Below are 22,614 nucleotides of genomic sequence, written 5' to 3'. Positions count from 1 at the left end.
TTTCCTTTGATGCTTTCGTGGATTTCGCGATTCTGGGGCACCCCGCTCTCCAAGGCGCCTCTGTGTGGCTGAAGACCTGAGCTGGGCTGGGTGCTGGGGAGCACGGGTAGGGCAGGGCCTGCTGACCATTGTGTCCCTGCAGCGGCTGTAGAGGCCTGCGTCCTGCATGGGCTGCGGCGGCGGGCGGCTGGCTTTCTGCGCAGCAACAAGATTGCAGCTCTCTTCATGAAAGTGGGCAAGAACTTCCCACCGGCCGAAGAGCTGAGCCGCAAGGTGCAGGACCTGGAACAGCTGATGGAGAGCGCGTGAGTGCGGAGCATGGGGTATGGGCTGGAGCGTTCCCGCAGGGGACAGTCCAGGCTCCTCCCTGAGCTCTGCCAGAACCCGCACCTCCTGGCACTGTCTGCACTCTGCTTTCGCTCCTCAAACCCGCCAGACTCTCCTACCCCGGGGCCTTTGCACATGCTCTACCTACCACCCGGTTCACACGCCTCATCTTCCAGGGCTGGTGCCTTGTCATCATTCAGGCTTTCCCCCAGTTAAGGATAAACTCCAACCCTCACCCCATTTCTCTTACATATCACTCTGTGTATTTCTCTCCTGTGGTTATCATCACCTCTAATTATTCATTCCTTTGTGTACTTTTTACTTGATTGTTGTCTATCTCTCCTCCTTGGCTCTGAACTCCACGAAAACAGGCCACTAAAATCTGTTATTCCCCATTTTGTCCCCAGTGTCTGGACAGTGCCCAGCACCTGGTAAAATGCTCAAGAAATGATTGTTGAATGAGTGTCTGCTGTTAGCCAAACCCATTCCACATGCAGGAAGACCAAGTTTAATGAAACTACTGTGGTCTCCATCTGCATGGACCAGATACTGACACTGAGACAACAAGGGGGACGGTGACTTCACTCACACGCCTGGAGGGCTGATTTCCTGGGGGGAGGGCTCAGGGCCTGAGGGCATGTACGCGAGAACCTCCCACCAGAGTCCCGACCGCACAGTTTGACTCTACGCCAGAGCCGCGGTCTGGAGCCTGGTCAGGGCTGGCAAAGAGGTTTCAGCTTCCGTTGGTGCTAGCAGCCGCCCACAGGACCTTGTTGTGAAAGATCCCGGAGCCGTGATTGGGCTTCCCGGGAAAGAATGTGTGGATTGATTCGCCGTGTGTGTAACGGGCAAGAGAAGGGAGAGAGAGGCGCACATGGCTGTGTGTGCCGTGGGTGATCACTCCACCTCAGCGGGTGGGAGATGGTCCTTTCCCTCCCTTGCAGGCTGTGCCGGCCCAGAGCTGCTGGCCAGAACTGTGGGACGGGCAAGGCTGTGGACTTAGCGTCACCGGCTCCCTTTCGGAATCAGACTCCTCAGCCACTTGGTCTTCAAGGTGCCTTCCAGTCCGTATGCTAAATTCCCAAGTGTTTGCTGATAACTTCCGAAAGGGAGCGATTTCCATGGGCCTTCCGTAATATCGGGAATGACTTTCTCATGGAGGAATTAGAGATACCCATGCCAGGTGGTAAGGGAGAGCCATTCATTTCATTCATGCAATCGCTCATTCATGAGAGAGGGAAGGGGATAGAGGGAATGAGAGAGAGATGAAGAGAAGTACCGCTATGAGAATCTGGCTTGCCCATCAACAGTATATGAAGGTGTCTGTTTTATCGCATCTTCACACTCACTGGGTGTTCTCATTTTTTCAACATGTCACCCACTTGCCAGGAGCAATGTGGGCTTTTGTTGTTGTTTTAGTTGCCGTTCCTTCATTCCCTGGAGAGGTTGGGCATTTTGCTGTTTGCACATTGGTCCTGTTGGATCTCCTTTTTTGCAAATATTCCTCCTCCTTCTGTACTGGTCTTGAAGGCGAAACCAGATTCAGGGCCTCCAGGAGAATGTGCGGAAGCTGCCGAAGCTGCCCAGCCTGTCCCCACTTGCCATCAAGCACCTGTGGATCCGCACTGCTTTGTTTGAGAAGGTCCTGGACAAAATTGTGCATTACCTGGTGGAAAACAGCAGGTGAGTGAGAAAGAGCAGCCGCCGTGGCGTGCTCTGGCGCCACCTTCTGGCCATTTTGGGAACTGCACCCTATGGCACAAAGCAACTTTCTTTTCTCTCCTGTTGACGTGCACTTGATTTGAAAGCAGTTAGATAAAGGCCTTCTGGATGTTTGCCTCTAAATGAGCTCAGCTTAGAACCTGGGACTATTCAGGTACTTCCTGATAATATAGGATCTTCAAATTTGGACTGAGGAACAAGGATCTTGCAATCTTAGGGATCTTTTTCCTCCCATGCATTAAGCCTACAGTCTACTTGCTAACTGTGGTCCTAGAAGAGTCATGTAGCTTCTCTGTGTCTCTGCTGCTCTTTTAATAAATGGGACAGGGATTGTTGCCATTCTGGAGAAGAGGTGAGAAGGGGAGTTAGTGAGTACACAGTGTTTTTGGAATGTATGATACTTTTTTTACATTTTCTATTCTAGCTCAGATTAACCTGGCGTAAAGGTTTTAGACTGTGAGTACTCTTGGCAAGCATTCATCCATGCATTCATTCATCCAGTAAATATTTAATGGGCACCTACCATGTGCCAGGCAGTAACTGAGATGTTGGAGATACGTTGGTCTTAACTGTCATGTTAAGAGCTTGGATATTATGCTAAGAGCACAGAGGAGCCAGTGAAGAATGTGGGCTTTTGTATAACCTGAGACTCTTCATGGCTAACACTCCTTCCAGCCATAGACAGATGGGGAGAGAGAGATAGACAGGGGGAGTGGGAAGGAGAAAACACGATGAGGGAAATATCTGAGAATCTCCTCATCTCCCGGTATATGAAAGTGCCTGTTTAACCACATCTTCACATGCAGTAGGTATTATGATTACCTTTTATTCTTTGCCTGTTTGCTAGGAAAATACATATGAAAGGAGAGAGCAGAGTCCTTCCTCTCACAAACCTCACATAGTTGCAGGGAAAACAGGAAAATAGTAATTGTGGTAATATGTGGTGAGTATTCCAAGTCAGGTGGGTGGTGTTTAACTTCCTCTGGGTGGTCAGGAAAAGAATCCTAGAAGACATGGCAGTTAATCATCAGTTTGAAGGGCACGTAGGCATTAACCCGGTGAAGTGGGTAGGGAAAAGAGTGTTCCCAGCCAAGGGAATAGCAGGTGCAAAGCCAGGAGGCAGGAGACAAATTGGAAGAAATCCAGGCTCTGGAGTCCAATTAATCTCTTCACCTTCTAGTAAAATGTGATACGTCTCTGCCCCGTGCCCTCAGGGTGCGGGCCTCGGAGCTCTTGCCTTTGGCATATGACCTTGTGTTTTCTGCTGAATGAGTCGGTAGAAGGAATGAGTAATTTATTTGAGCAGCAATGCCAAACTATCTCTTTATTTTTTTTTTGTCTAAACTTTTTATTTTTTTGATTCACATAGAAGTTGTAACATTAGCGCAAAGAGTTCTCGCCTGCCCTCAGTGATCACATCCTACATAACCATAGTACAAATACCAAAACAGGAAATTGACATTGGTACAATACTGTTAACTAAACTACATGCTTTATTTGGATTTCACTAGTCTTTATGTACACTCATTTTTTTCTGTCTAGTTCTATGGAATTTTAGCATAGTTAAATTCAGTATAAATACATATATGTATTATTTAATTAAATATATATTATTTAACTATTTAATAAAAATTACATATGTATATGTATTATACTCATAGTATAAATACAGTCTGTAATTCTGTATAACCAACACCACAGTCACAACATAGAACTGTTCCAGTGAAACCTACCACCCCAAAGAAGCTCCCTCGAGCTACCCTCGATGGTCACATCTTGCCCCCAGTCCCCCCTGCTAGTTTTTAAGGTACTATTTCCAGGGTTTATGATCATGCAACGGTGCTGGTTTTCAGCATAGAGACTGAGTGGCAGAGTGGAAAGTGCCTTGAAGTTTTACCTTCAGATCTGACACCAAAATGGATAAACTTGCTGCTGAGGATGCACAGAGCATGTCCGTTCGGCTTCAGCCAATATCCTGGTGGATAGAAGATTCCTCTGGGGTCAAATTACAGTGATGTTGCCACCCCTTAGCAAGAACTCCCTGGTGTCAGAGTCTGTGCTGTTGCTGTAAAAGCAGGTCAATATTTAATCCTCCCAACAACCTGGGCAGGTGAGTTCTGTCATTCTTGTCATTTTATAGCTGAGGACACTAAAGCTCAGAGAGGGTAGTCGTCACATGCCCAGGGACACACAGTGAGAGTGGGAGTGGCCGACCTGGCCTCCCACTCAGTCTGCCTCGCTGCAGATCCTGTGTTCTTCGACCCCTGCTGTAGGATGGGAACACCCAAGCTGGCTGGGTATAGCTTGCATCCACCTGCTCTGTGGCCTCCAAGAAGTCACTTACCCTCTCTGAGCCTGACATCCCTTGGGAAGGTAGAACAAGGTCCTTTCCAACTCTAAAATTCGGTTCCTAGCTTGTAGGAGTTTGCAGAGAATTAGGAGGCACTACACAACAACTCAAACAAAGAAGCAAAACCCAAAAACACTCGGCACAAACATTGTCTTGCCCATATGACAAGTTATTTTGAAGAGCCAGAAGCCAGGGGGCGCTTGCGAGCACGTCAGGCCAGCGTCATCCACATAGTTATCCGCTCAGGAAGTCCTGTTAATATAGCTTTTCCGTACACGCCACAGCTAAAAAGCCTTTTATTGCCTCAATAATATTAGAAGAGCTTACATCATCTGAGCTCCCAAGCCACTTGGCGCCTGAAATGGAAGATGTGATAGAAGCTGATAGAAGCAGCCAGAAGCAGCCTTCTAATTACTATTCCCGTTACTCTCATTAAGGCTGTATCACAGCCATGTATTAAGCAGTTAGTGCCAAGCATGGTACTAAGTGCCCACATCTGTTGTCTCTTTCAAAAGTCCCTTTTTCTTTTTTTTAAATTTAAGTAAGCTTCACACCCAGCATGGAGCTCAACGTGAGGTGTGAACTCACGACCCTGAGATCAAGACCTGAGCTGAGATCAAGAGTCAGACACTTAACTGAACCATGCAGGTGCCCCTCTAAAGTCCTTCTGACGGCCCTAGGATATATGTTTTTATTACCCCCATTTTACAGATGGGACATTTGAGGCTTACAGCGTTAACTGGGTAACAAGAGGGAGGCTGAACTCAGTCTGCTCTTAAGCATCAGGTCAGTGTCAATTGTGCGCCCTCTGCTGGTTACCATCCAGACCTGCCTGTCCTTTTCTCTTACTAGTAAATACTATGAGAAGGAAGCCCTCCTGATGGACCCGGTGGATGGCCCCATCCTTGCGTCTTTGTTGGGTAAGTGGTCCAGGGCTCTGAGCTTCATCTGGATCTCTGATGTTGGCTCACTGGTGCATCTCCGAAGGGCCTCTCTCGTTTCCCTCTAGCCTTCTCCATCAAAACTTACCTGTTCCCTGGCTCTTGCTCTCAGGGTCTTGTGCTGGACTCTCCTTAGCAGGACCCTGGGGCATACTCACTGGCTGGAGGGGAGAGGCAGTGAAGGTGGTGGCCCATCTGGGGGTAGACAGGAGGGTGGACTTTCAGGGCTATGGATTCCCAGCCCCTGTATGCTCCACAGTGGGGCCCTGTGCCCTGGAGTACACCAAGATGAAGACTGCAGATCACTTCTGGACTGACCCCTCAGCCGACGAGCTTGTCCAGAGGCACCGCATCCACAGCTCGCACCTGCGGCAGGACTCACCCACCAAGCGTCCAGCCCTCTGTGTGAGTAGGGGTGGACTCTGGGGCCTTGGGAGGGAGTTGGGCTCAGTGCCAGATTTGGTGTGGAGGTGGAGAATGCAGTGGGACATTGAGGGTCACCGCAGGCCTCACCCTCCACCTCCCCTCACCCTGCCAGATCCAGAAGAGACATTCAAGTGGCAGCATGGACGACCGACCATCCCTTTCTGCCCGTGACTATGTTGAGTCCCTGCACCAGAACTCCCGGGCCACGCTCCTCTATGGCAAGAACAACGTTCTGGTTCAGCCGGTGAGAGATATCTGGGACCCAGATCTTCCACAGGGGGTCTGGCTTCCGGTTGTACAGGAGGAGTTCCCTCTTGTTCCAGGCTGCTGATCCATTCATCCATCCATCTATCCACATCTCCATCTCTCCATCCATTCATCCATATGACAATATTTGCTTCTATCCATCCATCCATCCATTCACCTACCTACCTATCTTTACTTCTACCCATCCATCCATCCATCCACCCACCTATTCATCCATCTTCCTACCCAGGTTTTCATCCATCCATCCATCCACCCATCCACCCATCCACCCATCCATCCATCCATCCATCTTCCTACCCATGTTTTCATCCATCCATCCATCCATCCATCCATCCATCCATCTTTATATCCATCCACCCAGCCATCCATCTATCTTCCTACCCATGTTTACTTCCATCCATCCATCTACCCATCCATCCATCTTCCTACCCATGTTTACTTCCGTCCATCCATCTACCCATCCATCCATTTATCCATCCACCCATCCATCCATCCATCCATCCATCCATCCATCCATCCATCTTCCTACCCATGTTTACTTCCATCCACTCACCCATCCATTCATCCATCCTTTTTTACATCATCCATCCATCCATCCACTCATCTTTACATCCATCCAGGCATCCATCCACCCATCCATCCATCTTCCTACCCATGTTTACTTCCATCCACCCACCCATCCATTCATCCATCCTTTTTTACATCATCCATCCATCCATCCACTCATCTTTACATCCATCCACGCATCCATCCATCCATCTTCCTACCCATGTTTACTTCCACCTACCCATCCATCCATCCATCCATCCACCCATCTTCACCTGCATCCATCCATTTGTCCATCCATCTATTTAATTATCCATTTATTTTCCAGTCCATCTCTCCACCCACCTGTCCACCTAGCTGTCCATCCATCCATTCTCTTTTGTTATCACTCACTCATTCAGCAAGTATTTATACTGAGCTTTCCTTGTGCTGGATGCTTGGGATATCAGGATAAATATCTTCATGGTTGAGATATTTTTTAAAATGTTTGTTTTTGAGAGAGAACATGCATGGGGGAGGGGCAGAAAGAGGGGGACGAAGGATCCAAAGTGAGCTTCACCCTGACAGCAGAGAGCCCAATGCAGAGTTGAATTCACGAGTTGTGAGATCTCAACCTGAGCTGAAGTCAGACGCTCAACCAACTGAACCACCCCGGCGCCCCCTTCACAGTTGATATTTATGGAGTGCTTTCTTTGTGTCAAGCACCATAAGTGCTTTTAACTATATTAACTCATTTAAAGCTCCCAGCAACTATTTGATGCAAGTAGTGTCATCCAAGATGATAACGCTGAGATGTGCACAGGGGGGAGTAAGTGGCAGAGTCATGCTTTGAATTCAGGCTGCCCGATGTGGGAGTTGAATCATTTATCAATCACCTCTAGGCCTGGCTGGTGCAAGCCCCAGAGATGGGTGGTGAGCCAGGCACACGAAACCCCTACCCTCAAGGAGTACATACCCCTCTGCCTTTCCCTTCCTGAGACTGTGTGGATCAGTGTGGTGTTTGGGCTCAGCTGGGAGGAAGCAGAGGAAGCTGCCAGTTGCTCTAGCTCTGTGGTCGCAGTTGTGATCACGGGGTGACCCTGAGCGAGTCACTTCTCCCTGTGAGCCTTAATGTCCACATCACAATGGGTACACGATCCTACCTCCTCACATCTAAGAAGCTATGAATTTAAGATGCTCCATTTTTAAACATAACCATCAGGAAGTAAAAAAACGATACTAAGTTCTAGAAGATGTTTTCTCATTACTTGGAAATTTTGACACTTTTTGAAAGAGTTCTTTGAGCTCTTTGATTTGGATAAAAGGAGTTTTGTTTTTTTTTTTAGGGGTGCCTGGGTGACTCAGGTGGTTGAAGTGTCCGACTTGGATTTTGGCTCAGGTCATGGTCTTGTGGTCTGTGGGATCGAGCCCTGCATCAGGCTCTAGGCTGGCAATGTGGAGCCTGCTTGGGATTCTGTCTCTCCCTCTCTCTCTCTGCCCCCTCCCAGCTCACTCTCTCTCTCTCGAAGTAAATAAATAAACTTAAAAAAAAAAGTAAAAGGGTTTTTTTTAAATCATACATTGCTTTTTTAACTATGCATAAGGGAACTTATAACTGACATTCATTAGTTAAGACAGTCCTAAAATTTCTTCACATTTCAGGGTTTAATGTTCTATATCAGTTTTTGACTTAGAGTCATCACTGCTTGTATTTTTCTAGTAAATACTGTTTTCTTTTTTTTTCTTTGTGAGAGAGAGAGAGAGAGCATGTGCACTTGCACACAGAGACAGAGAGAGAGAAAGAGAGAGAGAGAGAGAGAGAGAGAGAGAGAGAGAGAGAATCCCAAGGAGGCTCCGTGCCCAGCACAGAGCCCGATGTGCGGCTTGATCCCATGACCCTGGGATCGTGACCTGAGCCGAAATCAAGAGTCAGACACTTAACTGAACTGAGCCACCCAAGCACCCCCAAATACTGTTTACTGTTCCATCCAAAGAAGGGGTCAACACACTATAACCCATGGGCCCAATGCAGCGCTCCACCTGTTTTTGCAAATAAAGTTTTATTGTAACAGAGCCGTGCCCATTACCTATCGTGTATGGCTGCTTTCACACTGTAACAGCAGAGTTGAGTGGTCGCACCTGAGTCTGTATGTCTCACAGAACCAAAATTACTCCCCGTCTGACCCTTTATACAAAAAGCTTGCTGACCTCTGATCAGGAGTGTAGGAGGCCCAGCGTTTCTCACAAGTGCATGTCCTTGGTTGTTGCTCTGCAAGGCCATCTGGAATTGTGGGCATGGCTGTAGTGGTGAATAATGTGTCTCCTCTGCCAATATCAAATCAGTGCTCTACTGCTCTGCTGCCCGTGTTTCTGCATACACAAAAACTTTTGAAGTCGAAGATGACTCACCGTCTAATCTTTCTGAAGACGTTTAAAATAGCACCTGTTCTCCGCATGTGAAGTAACAACATAGGAACAACTAGGACCGAGTTTGCAGGAGGTCAGGCAATGACCACTGTGCCACGATGGTGAGATGCCACCTGCTGTAAGATACATCCACATTTCAGGTACAGGAAAACATGGAAAACGTTCATGACCCAGGGCAGCAGTGCTCCGTCATGGGGCTGCAGGCACGAGTGGCTAACTTGAGACAGTGTGGGTAAAGCTGAGACATGCTAGGTGCTCGGTAAATGTTGGCTGTCCATTTCCACATGTCGTTGAGGTGAATTTGCGTCCTTTATTTGTGAGGCTTGGAGAGACCCCCCCCGCCCCCACACCCCACCTGGGATAAAGCAGAGGGAGCCGCTGAGAAGTTCTGCAGGCTCATGGGGAACACAGAGGGTCAGGCTGCTGGGCAGTGAGTATGGTGTGGGTGTTTGGAGGAGGAGATTCAGGATAACGTCTGTGGTTGGGGCATAGAACTCGGCTGCCCTCTTGTTCTCCCTTAAGACTGGCCAAAATGATGCCAGGTAAATGACTCCTGTCAAGGAGAGGGTGGTGTTGGGGCGCCTGGGTGGCTCCGTCAGGTGAGCGTCTGACTTGATTCCAGCTCAGGTCATGATCTCATGGTTTGTGAGCTCAAGCCCTGCGTTGGGCTCTGCGCTGGCAGCACGGAGCCTGCCAGGGATTCTCTCTCTCCCTCTTCTTCTACCCTTCTTCCCTCTCTCTCTCACACACACAATAAATAAATAAGACATTTATTTACTTATTTTAATTTTTTATGTCTTTATTTTATCTTGAGAGGCAGAGTGCAAGCGGGGGCAGGGGCAGAGAGAGAGAGGGAGACACTGAATCTGAAGCAGGCTCCAGGCTCCGAGCTGTCAGCACAGAGCCTGACGCGGGGCTCGAACTCATGGACTGTGAGATCATGAACTGAACCGAAGTCCAACGCCCAACCGACTGAGCCACCCAAGCACCCCTAAAACATTGTTTTAAAAAGGAGAGCGTGGTATTAAAGAGGGATAGAGCCCCTTCCTGACTCTAAAGAGTCCCCGGCTCTGCCCTTGCAGCAGGGCTTCCTGGACCTTGGTTGGGGGGTGGGTGGGAGTGTGAAAGTGCAGGGGGCAGCTCTCAGAGCTGCATCTCTAGAACCCATCCTGGGTGGTTGGCTGCAGACTGCTTTGCTTAGCATGGCCCCCTGGAAGGAGGTACAGGATCTTCCAAATGGTCGTAGCCTTGGAGGGCATGACCCAACCCCTTGGATCTGGTTATGCCTCCTTGAGTCAGACGGCCCAAGGCCTATGACCACTGTGACTCTGGCACTTTGACCAAGCCTATGCCCTCCTCTCTCTGCAGAGGGATGATATGGAGGCCGTGCCAGGGTACCTGTCTCTACACCAGACAGCTGACGTCATGACCTTGAAATGGACGCCTAACCAGCTGATGAACGGGTCGATGGGGGACCTGGACTATGAGAAGAGGTAGGGCGCCGGGTCCTTCTCCCCCTTTGGCACAGGGAAGTGTGTGCTCTGTCCTTTGTGTCCTGCCCCAGCCCGCTGCTCTGTCTGGTTGTTGCGGCCACTGGGGCCAGCCCCCCTGCAGCTATGGCCTTATGGGTAACTCATTAGGAGGATCTGGAGACCAACTAGAAGAATCTTAGAATCTAATACGGGAATTAGGCAGGCCCTGGTCAAACACCACCCAAAGGGAAAAATCTTAATTAAGAGCTTGGGAGCCTGCAAATGGCAAATATTCCCCATCTGCTGCCGTCCTTCCCATCACTCCGTAAGGGAGGAAAGCTGGAGGTGTTGGTTGGTGGGCATCTGGTCCAGGGTTGTGTCTCCTGTGACCCTGGGATTTTCAAGACTCAGCAAAGGCTTTGGAGTCACACGCCGAAGACACACGGAAACCAAGGGTCCCCTGCTACAATCCTGTGTGTTCCCGCACAATTAGGGATGGCCCTAGGAGGAGCCCAAACACAGGGAAGGCTCAACCTGATTATTTCAGCTTGAGGAGTCTTGGCAGCTTTATATAAAATAAGGGCTCCTTTCAAGGAACATAACCAGAACACTGTTCTTGTGTTCTGTTTCATGTTAAGCTTCAGTGTGAGTGACACGAGGCCTGGGTGTGATTAATACCATTCTCTAAGCCACTTCCTGTGCAGAGGCGGCCATCTGTCTTCAGAGACGGTCAGTGGGAGGTAGAGTTGGTTCTAGGCTGAGCCATATAATTCAGCTCTAGCTAGACTCCAGAGTTTTTGATCAAGAAGCCCTCACCGAGGAACAACGTGGGACCCAGGAGATGCCCTTGGCCTGGGGCATTATTTCCACGGACTCATCTTAAACCTCAGGCCTTCTGCAACCCCTCCCAGCTGAATCTGGATCACACGGAACCCTGAACCTCCTTCGTAGCATTTATAGAATCGCGGACATGTAATAAATCTGTGCCTATTTGTATATTAGCTGTTGCTTCTAGACCTCAGTTCCGTGAAGGCAAGGCACCTGTCTTACTCATGTCTTCTCTTTGGCAGCTGCCACAGATCCTAGCACAAAGTAGGTGCTTAGATAATCTCTGTGAAGCAAAGCAGGGAAGTTACCGGATTCAGTCATCAGATCTGAACAGAGCACCCGCTACATTCCAGGCACTGTACTAGATACAAGAAACATAGCAGATGAACAGAAGGAGAGGAAAATCTTTACCCTCTCGGAGCTTCCACTGTATTTACCTTACACTGAAGGAGACCACAATAAAACAGGTGTATGGATAAGTGTACGTTTTAGGCCCAAGTGCTTGCTTGGTTCTCATCCTGCTGGAAGATTTGGGGTGTGTCTGTCTCTCCCTGTCTCTGGGCTTCAGTCTCCCCTTCTATCAAATGAGAGGCCTGGACAACATGATCTTCCCAGAACTCAAAGGGTTTGCAGGGGCTCTCCATACACAGAAGTGTCTTCTGTCAAATAGCACAACCCAAAGGCCCTGTTTGCTATTTGGACTTACACCCAGGATTGTGTGGGCAGAAACCTTTTTGTTTTTAATTTTTTTTTTAACTTTTATTCATTTTTAAGATACAGAGAGAGACAGAGTGTGAAGGGGAGGGGCAGAGTGAGGGAGACACAGAATCTAAAGCAGGCTCCAGGCTCTGAGCTGTCAGCCCAGAGCCCGATGCAGGGCTCATACCCATGAACCATGAGATCGTGACCTGAGCCGAAGTTGGAGGTTTAACTGACTGAGCCACCAAGGTGCCCCAACTTTGTTTTTAACTTGTTTTTTAATGTTTATTCATTTCTGAGAAACAGAGTGTGAACAGGGGAGGGGCCGAGAGAGAGGGAGACACAGAATCTGAAGCAGGCTCCAGGCTCCAAGCCAATGCAGGGCTCGAACCCACGAACAGTGAGATCATGACCTGAGCCGAAGTTGGACGCTTAACCTACTGAGCCACCCAGGCACCCCTGGGCAGAAAACTATTTTTTCTTTAATTTAAAAAAAATTTGTTTTTACATTTATTTATTTTTGATAGAGAGAGACAGAGCACAAGTGGGGGAGGGGCAGAGAGAGAAGGAGACACAGAATCTGAAGCAGGCTCCAGGCTCCGAGCTGTCAGCACAGAGCCCGACGCAGGGCTCAAACTCACAAACCGCGAGATCATGACTTGAGCTGAAGTCGGACGCTTAACCTACTGAGCCACCCAGGTGCCCCCGGGCAGAAAACTTTTAATGTTGATATTTTGGAGAGGCATGGAGCCAAATGATTGCCAAGTACCTCCCACCCCCTCCAGCTCAGATCAGTGGGACTCCATCTTTCATCATTATCTTTTCCTCTGAGAACAGGCATAGCATAGGCGCATCAATATTTACTTCCAGCTGAGCCTGTACTTCCCAGGTCACTACTGAGGGGGCTAGAAACTTCCCCAGCCTTGGGTTCTCAACCCCCATCTATCCAGTGAGAGACAAAAAGCCAAGGGTCAGAAACATGGTGGTTAGCCTATAGGATGTGGAGGTGCCCAGGGACTCTGGCATCTCTTTGGGGACCAAGAGACAACAAAGATAAGGGGTATGGTCCTTGTCTGAGGAGCTTCAGTACCTCTTCTCTTGTCCCAGCCAGTGCCCCCCTCGTGTACAACCAGGGTCATAACTCCCCTGCTAGGTTTCCTCGTGTCCATGAGGAAATATCACCAAAGAGTGGCTATTTGGGCTCTGGAGTCAGGCTGGACTTGGCTCAGATCTCAGCCCTGCCGTGTGGAACAGCTGAAACTCCCATACCCTGCTGATGGCCCAACCACTTGACAATCTAGTTTAGAAGTGTTTTCTGACCTACCCTTACCACGTGACACAGCAGTTCTGGTCTAGGAAGTTGTTAAAACCTGTCAAATGAAATCAAAAGCTCAGCTCTTGCTCCTTCCCAGTTGAGCGATCTTGGGCAACTTCGCCTTCCTGAACCTCAGTTTGTTCATCCGGTGTAAAATGGGGATGTGGTCATGGAACCTCCAAATAGGTGTACAGGAAGGAGTCAATGAGAAAATGCACGTAATGCCCTTAGCAGGGAGACTGGAACCCAGAAAGGCCTCTCAGTCATGGGACTGTTGGTGTTAAGTTTACACAGATCCAAAGGGACTGTGGCCACAGAGATCCTCTTTGCTGGTGTGTGGTGGTAGCTGGAAAGTTGCTTTGTCTACTGGGCACCCTAGGGTATTCACCCTTCACTCTGAATATTCTCGGAGCATCTTGCAGAAGTAAAGAAAACCCAGGCGCTGTCCAGTTCAGCACCTCTTGAGGGAGACAGGAGAAAACAGGCAACCGCAACCTGTATGATGGGTACAATGTGGAAGCCCAGGGAAGGACCTTGGCCAAGACTCGCCCGTGAGGGACTCAGCAGAGGCTGCTCAGAGGCTCTGAAAATGTTTGTGCACTCAGCTGCCCTCCAAGGATGTTCGCTCCAAGGACCCTGGCGAGGCTGACTCTGGTACAGATAGACCAGTGCAGGAAGGTCCCTTAGAAAGCTTCTGTTCCAACTTCCTCATGTTGCAGCTAAGGAAACTGAGGCCCAGAGAGGAGAAAGGACTGAGTCAGTATAATTGGCAAAGTGGGATTTGAAGTTTGACCTTGAAGCCTGTGTTGGTTCAGGTCCTCCAAGAAGCAGACCCAAACAGAATTAGACATGCAGCAGAGACTTAACGTGAGCGGAACCTGTGAAGGATGAAAGGGAAGAGCAGGAAGAGGCAGGCAGAATATTCAGAAGCTGGTTGACCCCTGTGAATGGGGAGGGGAAAGAAGGAAGAGAGAGTCTTATATGATGCAGTTCTTAGCATGTTCAGCCAGCTCAGTTGGGAGCCCCTGGGCTAAAGTTGACCATCAGAGGAGCCCCCCATCCCGCAGGAATAGGCCTACGCTGGTGCCCCCATGTGCCCAGGCCTGCTTGAGAGCCGCCCAAGAGAAGCATGGTCTTGGCACAAACATGACGGTGGATCTGGAGAGGTGGCCTCTGAAGCTGTTGGTCAGCTCTGGTCCCCACAGCAAGATCTGAAGGACACCCAAGCAGTGCATTCCCCTGAGTGCCACAAAGCCCCAGTTCCTGTGAGCCCCACCTCCATGGTGTTCTGAGGGGAAAAGTGATCTGTTTTAATACAGCAGTAGGCTTTGATCTGAAAAGGGAAAGCATAAAGTATGTAAGCACAGAGACCATGAGCCAAGTACTTTTTTCTGTATCAGCATTGTGTTGAGCCCTTCAAATATGTGATTCCATTTAACTGTCACAGCCGCACTGTGTGGTGGTAATTATCATCCCCCATTTTACAGAGGAGGAAACTGAGGCCCATAGAAGCCTTCACATCACACTGCTGGGACCTATGGGGTCAAAGCTGTTGAGTGGCTCTTCTAACCCCTCGGATGCATGGTGGTTTGGCATTGGGGTTTGAGTCAAGATACTTAGATACCTGTGACAGAAAACTAAACTCAAGTGGACTTAGGCATTGAGCCGAAAAATTCTGGACAGTGGCTTCAGGCATGGCTGGATCCAGGGACTCAAATGATGGGGGCCTGAACTCTCCCATCTCTTGGTTCTGCTTTCCTGACTGTCGACTCCATCGTCAGGCAGGCTTTTTCTTGCCATGGTTCCCTATGTTTCCAGACTTTTATCATCTCTGCCCCTACTCTCCTAGCAGAAAGGAGCATCCTTTTCCCAGTTTATTCTAACATAAATCCAACAACTGAGTCTCATTCATTCTGCTTGGGTCATGGGGCCATCCCTGAACCAATCACTGTGGCTGGAACAGTAGAATGTGCTGATCGGCCAGGCCTGGATCAGATGGCTATTCCTGGAATCCTGGCATAGAGGGTGGGTGGAGTCAGCCTCAGCCACATGGATGGAAGCAAGGGAAGTGTGTTCCTCAGAAAATTGGGGTACTGGGACCAGAAGAAGGCAAGGTAGATTCTGGGAAGTCTTGAATACAGATGTTGGGGACAGATGGGTCCTAGTGAAAAGGGTTCAGGAGCCCATGGGTGTGGTCTTCTGGCCTCATGGGCCCTTCCCCATGATGAAGTGAGCAGGCATCCTGCGGAACTAACCATCCCTCCCCTTCCAGCGTCTACTGGGACTATGCCATGACCATCCGCCTGGAGGAGATTGTATACCTGCACTGCCACCAGCAAGGTAGGGACTGTTGGGGGAGCACGGGGTGGGGGTGTTCCTTCTGGCTCCCCTGCCTTCTCCCACCTCCTCATTACCTGTGCAACCTCAAACAAGTGATTTCACCTCTCTGAGACTTGGTTTCCCCATCTGTAAAATGGAATCACAACAGCACCTACTCATGGCATTGTTCTAGGTTCAGGACTTAGCATCAAACCCACGGTGTTTGATGCTGACACTTAATGGAGCGCTTATGATGTGCCAAGCAGGGCTCTAAGCAGGTTGGCACAAAGTCACACAGCCTGTAAGCTCCAGAGTTTCGACTCAAACCCGGAGCTCAAAGAAGGTACACTCAGAACAAGCAGAGGGCTATTCTGTTGTAGAAAGCAAGGGATCTGGACTCTGCCAAGGCATGACACATTAATCTTATTTAAAACCTTTTTAATGTTTATTTATTTTTTGAGGGGTGGGTGCAGAGAGAGAGAAGGAGACACAGAATCCGAAGCAGGCTCCAGGCTCTGAGCTGTCAGCACAGAGCCTGATGCAGGGCTCAAAGTCATGAACCATGAGATCATGCCCTGAGCCAAAGTCGGACACTTAACCACCTGAGTCACCCAGCTGCCCCACATTAAGCTTATTCAATGAGACAGACCTGAGTTCAGGTCCAGACTCTACTGTGCGACCCAGAGCAAGTCATGTACCCTCTCTGAGCCTTAGTTTCATTATTTGTAAAACAGGCAATAATAGATAGACCTCATAGGGCTATTTTGGGTATTCCAATAACACACTGCCTTTCATGTGCTGTGCTTATATACAGTAAGTGCTCAATACATGCTAGCAAGTCACTACTGCCCTGAGAAGGGGTAGGTCTGAAAGCCTCCATACAAAAATAGGTCAGGTTGATGCATAGAGGGTACTTGAGAGACATGGGGTGTTTCCCCTTGGTGGGTGATTTCAGGGGAGGCGACCACATTCTTCTGGACCATATCCCATAGTTCCCAGTCTGCAGCAGTGGCCGGTGGGATGGGAGGGGCTCTGGGGAGGTAAAAACTTCCCCTGACCTTCTGCCCAGGCCTTTCCCAGAGCCTTGGAGCAGGTCCACGGGTCTGGCTTGGCATGCCCAGGGCGATGTGTTTGCCGGGAGGACCCCCATCCCATGCCCCATAGTGACTTTCTGCCGGGTCTCCTCTGGCTGGGTCGCGGTGGCAGTGGACAGCGGTGGCACAGTGGTGTTGGTCAGCCAGGACGGGATCCAGAGGCCGCCGTTCCGCTTCCCCAAGGGGGGGCACCTCCTGCAGTTCCTCTCGTGCCTGGAAAATGGGCTGCTCCCCCATGGGCAGCTGGACCCTCCACTCTGGTCTCAGCGGGGGAAGGTGAGTGACCGTGGGGGCCCCAGGGAGGCTGGGATGGGGGCGGGGTCAGCCGTGGGGAGTGGTCATTCTTTTTTTTATTTTAATTTTTTTAACGTTTTATTTATTTTGGAGAGAGAGTGTGAGCAAGGGAGGGACAGAGAGAGAGAGGGGGACAGAAGATCCAAAGCGGGCCCTGCGCGGACAGTAGCAAGCCTGATGTGGGGCTCAAACTCACCAACTGCAAGATCATGACCTGAGCCAAAGTCAGATGGTCAACTGACTGAGCCACCCAGGCGCCCCAGGGTGGTCGTTCTTGCCCATGACTCCTTACCTGGCTTTGTGGGCTCATGCACACCCCACTGAGACCCTCAGGCCGTACACAGACTGTGGGGACAGATGTATCCCAAGAGCTATGCATTCGGATTGTGCTTTCAGGGCAAAGTATTTCCCAAACTGCGTAAGCGAAGCCCTCAGGGTTCTGCCGAGTCCACGTCTTCGGACAAGGAAGATGACGAGGCCACAGATTACGTGTTCAGGATCATCTATCCCGGCATGCAGTCTGAATTCGGTAAGCTTCCCAGTCTCTGGGCCCCCGAAATCTAACCTGTTAGTTGAACATGAAAATAACTCCAGGTGTTTGGGGCTTGTGGACAGGTGGTCTGGGTTCTGGGGCCAGCGGGGGGTGGGGGGGGGGTGGGGGGTGGGGACTTGAAACCAGGATGTTAGTATCTCGGTTTCCCCCAGTGAGAACCACGCACTACTGAGCTTAACAAAGGTGAACCTGGAGCAGGAATTACCATGGGGTAGTGAGTGGGCTCTGGAATCCTGGTTGAATTGGGGCAAGTCACTTCACCCTTCTGTGCCTTGGTCTCCTTTTCTGTAAGATGGGGACGTTAACATAGCACCTGCATCGTCGGGCCCTTGTGGGGACTAAATTAGAGAAGGCCCTTGGCACAGAACACGTCCATGCTAGCTGCTGTTATGTGGTTGTTGGTATTTTATTTCACTCTACTGTTGTCAGGATTCAGTGAGATAATGAGGTGATCAATGTAAAGTCCCTGGAATCAAGTCTCACACACAGTAGGGCTTCAATACATGATGGTCAAAAACAGCAAAGGCAGGAAGCAAAGCACCAGGCCCTGGCACACGAGACGCTAATATATGTCTGCCACTTGGGACAGTGACTGCCATGACATAGATGCTTGGTTCATGGAGACTGTTACCATTAAGGTCGTCTTTACCACGGAGGTGTTATTTGGATCAAATGAACTGATATTTGGAAAGTTCTCAGAGGCCTGGCTTTTATTTTATTTTATTTTATTTTATTTTATTTTATTTTATTAAAATTTTAATGTTTATTTATTTATTGACAGAGAGAGAGAGAGAGAGAGAGAGAGAGAGAGAAGGAGAGAGAGGGAGCTGGGGAGGGGCAGAGAGGGAGAGAGAGAATCCCAACCAGGCTCTGAGCTCTCAGTGCAGAGCCTGATGCAGGGCTCGAACTCAAGAACCATGAAATCACCACCTGAGCTGAAACCAAGAGTCGGATTCAACCAGCTGAGCCACCGAGGTGCCCCAGAGTCCCAGCATTTATTAAGCACCATGTGGATGTCTTGTTTCAACAACTCAGTATTAAGCTGTAGGTGCTTTCTGTCAACCCCGTTTTATTTTACCCTTGGTAGTCCTGTTGTTCCATTTGATGGGTAATGGCTCTGAACCTACCTTTGCTATCGTGCCGGGTTGCTTCACGCTCTGGCTTTTGTTCACCGCTCAATGGGATCTGGGGATGTGGGGCAGGCTTGGTGGTAAGGTCTTACATTGCTCAGGTTGGTTTCTCATCTTCACCCATATATTCATTCCTTCATGGTCAGTTAGGACCAAAGCCTCGTGTTTCTGCATCACTAGGAGCCTGAGAGTGTCCTGAAGTGTTCATTACTACATCCGTTCCTACCCCGGTTCGGGGTCTGGAGCCGTTCCAGCCTGTCAGCGGTACCAGGTTCATACAGCACCCCCAAGAGCCGAATGATCAGAGGGGCCAGATGCCCCCTGTCTGCCTTCCCGGGAAGCCCTGTCTCTGCTCCCCAGAGAGGCTCATCCAACATATAGTTTGTAGGCTCTGCTGGGAGCCAGGCTGGATGCCAGAGGTCTTACTTGTTTGGGAAGTGTCCATGTTAGTGTGTTGGGGCTCTCCGTGTGCCAGCAGAACAGACGCTGGCAGTGCCCACCCACACCCCTCCTTGCGGGCTCTCCTGTTGACTCCCATCCTTAGTGTCTCTCTGCCTGAGGGTCCCTTCTGCCTGTGGGTGGGGGTGGGGTAGAGGTGTCCAGGAACCAGGATCCTCCCTGGAGCAGCCTTCAGCCAACGACTGGCAGGAATTAGTGTATAAACGCCCCGACTCCCTCACCCCCCACCCCGGTAAGAAAGCTCTGACATGCGTGTCTGCATGTCTCCCAGAGCGCCCCCTCCCCTCCAGGAGATCAAGCACCAGTTGCCCATAGTGGTAACCTGAGCGGTAACCAGCCCTTTGCTCTGCCTTCTCGTGTCACTTCGCCTACCCATGCTTCTTGGAAACATCTCCCAGATAGACTCCCGGCACTTGAATTCTCATCTGCCTGTGAGGAAACCCCAGTGAACTCAGTTTATTTAGAACAAAGCTTCTCACTCATAGCACTGCCGATGTTGTAGATGGAATAATTCTTGGGGGGGGGGGTGTCATGTGCCTTGTAGGATGTTGAGTGCCATCCCTGGTCTCCCGCTACTAATGGCCAAGCAGCAAATCTGCCCCCTCCCCCACCGCCAAGCTGTGACAACCGGAAATGTCCCCAGACGTTGCTGAGTGTCATCTGGGAGCAAAAGGGCCCTTGGCTGAGTAAAGCACACATCACTGCATTCACCTCTCCGCCACTGCAGCATGGCCAAGTGACTTGCCCTCTCCAGGCCTCATTTCCTTGTCTGTAGAATGGGGAGACATTCTACAGACCCTCCCCACCCAGGGTCATATTCTGAGGAGTCAGTGTGATGATGTATCAGGCACCTAATGCAATGCTAATCCTCACCATGGCCCTCCTAGGCATGTGCCACTGTCTTCACCATCGCCTACTTTTCAGAAGAGGAAGCTAAAGCACAGAAAGGTTAAGAAACTGGTCCAGAGCCACGCAGCTAATCCTCGGCGTGGTTGGGATTTGAACCCAGGTGTCCTGGCTCCAGAGCTTGTACCTCTCACAACCACTCCATGCAGATTGTTTTTGACCAGGATCGGTTGACACTGTGGTTTCACCCCCTTCATGCCCAAGCTCAGTCAGATTCAGCCCACGTGGAAATGGTGCCCCCTGCTTGGTTGATTTTCTCAGGGCCCTGAACCCCAGAGCTATGGTTTTCACCTTTGAGGACAATGAAGTCCTTTCTGAAGAAGTGCCTAAATCAGAAATGGGCAGACTCCTTCCTGTGGTCCAAATTCGGCCCACTGCCTGTTTTTGTAAATAAAGTTTTATTGGAACACGGTCGCACGCATTCACAGACAGCATGTCCATGGCTGCTTTCACACCACAGCAGCAGAGTGAGATCATTGTAACCAAGACTGTAGGCCCACAATGCCAAAAATATTTACATGTCTGAGCCTTTATAGAAAAAGTTTGCAGATGCCTGCCTTCGATAATAAGGGAGAAGAGTTTTGCCCTGTGGGCAGGATGATGTGGCCATAGATGGTTCTAAACCCCCTTTCAGTGTCTTCTTGCCTCTGTCTCATGGTCCTTGTGCACAGAGGAGGCAGAGACCAGTTCTGAAACATGGAGCCCGTTTCGGAGTCAGAAGAGGGCCTTTCCATTCTCCTGTGTTGCTGAGATTGTCTATGCTGTCTGTGATGGCAGGTGTGAGCCACGCACGCCTCCCGAGCGCTTGAAATGCATCTAGTTCGGATGGAGCTGTGCCTTAAGTGTCAAATACACACTGCAGGGGCGCCTGGGTGGCTCAGTCGGTTAAGCGTCCGACTTCGGCTCAGGTCATGATCTCACGGTCCGTGGGTTCGAGCCCCGCGTCGGGCTCTGTGCTGACAGCTCGGAGCCTGGAGCCTGTTTCAGATTCTGTGTCTCCCTCTCTCTGTGACCCTCCCCCGTTCATGCTCTGTCTCTCTCTGTCTCAAAAATGATAAACGTTAAAAAATAAATAAATAAATAAAAAATACACACTGCATTCTGAAGACTTAGAAAAACCAACAGAAATATAAAATACCTCCTCAGTAATTTTATATCGATTACACGTTAAAATGGTAACATTACAGATATACTGAGTTAAACAGAAGTTATTGTTGAAATTGATTTCATCTGGCCCCCCCCCCCCTTTAGTGCAGCTTCTAGAAACTTCTGAAGTAAGCATGTGGCTCAGGTTGGATTCCTGTTGAACAGAGCTGGTCTAGGGCAGGGTTTCTCAGCCTCGGCACTGTTGATATTTTGGGCTGAGTAATTGTGTATTTGGTGGGGTGGGGGTGGGGGGTCTGGTGCATTATCCCTGTCGTCTACCCACTAGATAGATGCCAGCAGCATCTAGCAAATTCCCAGGTCGTGACAACCAAAAATGTCTCCAGACATCGCCAGATGTCCTCAAGGTGCCAAAAGTGCCCCAGTGGACAGCTGCTGGTCTAGAGCAAGGGTGGTGTCGGGGGAATGTCGGTTGAGAGAGTATTGAATAGGATCTCGGGGTCTGACGACCTGGGTTGGAATCCCAGCCCCACCGTTTGTTAGCTGGACGGTCTTGGGCATGCTGCTCCCATGCTCCGTGCCTCAGTTCCCGAATCTGCAAAAGGGGATAGTGGTAGTACTTGCACTCAGTAGGTGATAGCTGTTGTTGGCGGAAAGAGAGGGGGACCTCAGTCAGAAAGGAATGTTATGCCAGTTACCACCCGCTGGGGCTGGGGCTCATTCTGAACCTCAGTTTCCCCTTCTGCAGAATGGGAGAAGAGAGGCCTCCCTCACGGGGCAATTGAGGACGATAGGGCAATCCTGTGCCCGCACAGCAGCCAGCACATAGTAGGCACTATATAAACACGGAGCCGTGTGGAGCAGGGCAGGGGAGAGGTTCAGCCCTGAGGAATTGGCTCTTCGCCTGTGTCAGTGTTCTGCCCGCCGCGGACATTCCGTTTCACTGGTGCTTTCTGTTTTGTGTCTCAAGTTGCTCCCGACCGCTTGGGCAGCACTCCCCCGGTCTCCGTGAGCCCTGCCTGGACGGTGTTTCCTGCTGGCCGGTCGGTGCTAGTGGTGGCCAGGGGCAGTCAGTGGGCACGAGCCAGATGGGACGCCACCTTCCCCGTGCCGGGTCCGAAGCAGCAGCCCCCCAGTAACGTGTGGGCTACTCCCACCCTGGGGCTGGGTGCCGGCCACCTCTGCCATGTTGTCATTTGAGTCTTGGTCCCAACGAGGGAAGCGGGAGACAGACCGATGCCCTCACGCTGTCCAGCCTCCCCGGTGCGGGATGTCAGGGGTTCCGTGGTGAAGGGATCCATTGGCGATGCCTGTGGAGTGCGAGGGGCTGGGGTGCAGGCAGCCTTGCCACAGCTTGCTGAAATCGATCAGGGAAGCAGAGAACTGGGGATACTTTTCTAGAACATTTTACAGGGGCTCACTATGCTTTCTTGGCCAGCTCATCTGTGAGTCACCT

General features: G+C 50.2%; 1 protein-coding gene across 5 annotated transcripts in view; it reads left to right on the top strand.

Annotated features, from left to right (window-relative positions):
- Positions 1-22,614, top strand: part of SGSM1 (small G protein signaling modulator 1) — a 95,930-nt gene that overhangs the window by 34,969 nt on the left and 38,347 nt on the right. For 3 of the 5 annotated variants that reach the window (XM_042962219.1, XM_042962220.1, XM_042962222.1), the window contains 9 exons: positions 143-305; positions 1,858-2,010; positions 5,252-5,319; positions 5,600-5,745; positions 5,879-6,010; positions 10,354-10,478; positions 15,572-15,639; positions 16,825-16,988; positions 17,403-17,535. In XM_042962219.1, coding sequence (XP_042818153.1) covers positions 143-305; positions 1,858-2,010; positions 5,252-5,319; positions 5,600-5,745; positions 5,879-6,010; positions 10,354-10,478; positions 15,572-15,639; positions 16,825-16,988; positions 17,403-17,535 — 1,152 coding nt within the window. Of the gene's footprint in view, positions 1-142; positions 306-1,857; positions 2,011-2,882; positions 2,993-5,251; positions 5,320-5,599; positions 5,746-5,878; positions 6,011-10,353; positions 10,479-15,571; positions 15,640-16,824; positions 16,989-17,402; positions 17,536-22,128; positions 22,294-22,614 lie in introns of those variants that run through there. The other 2 variants (XM_042962223.1, XM_042962221.1) reach the window with 2 other exon arrangements.

This window comes from Panthera tigris, chromosome D3 (genome assembly GCF_018350195.1).
Source record: "Panthera tigris isolate Pti1 chromosome D3, P.tigris_Pti1_mat1.1, whole genome shotgun sequence".
NCBI lineage: Eukaryota > Metazoa > Chordata > Mammalia > Carnivora > Felidae > Panthera > Panthera tigris.
This window is presented reverse-complemented; position numbering and strand designations above follow the sequence as displayed.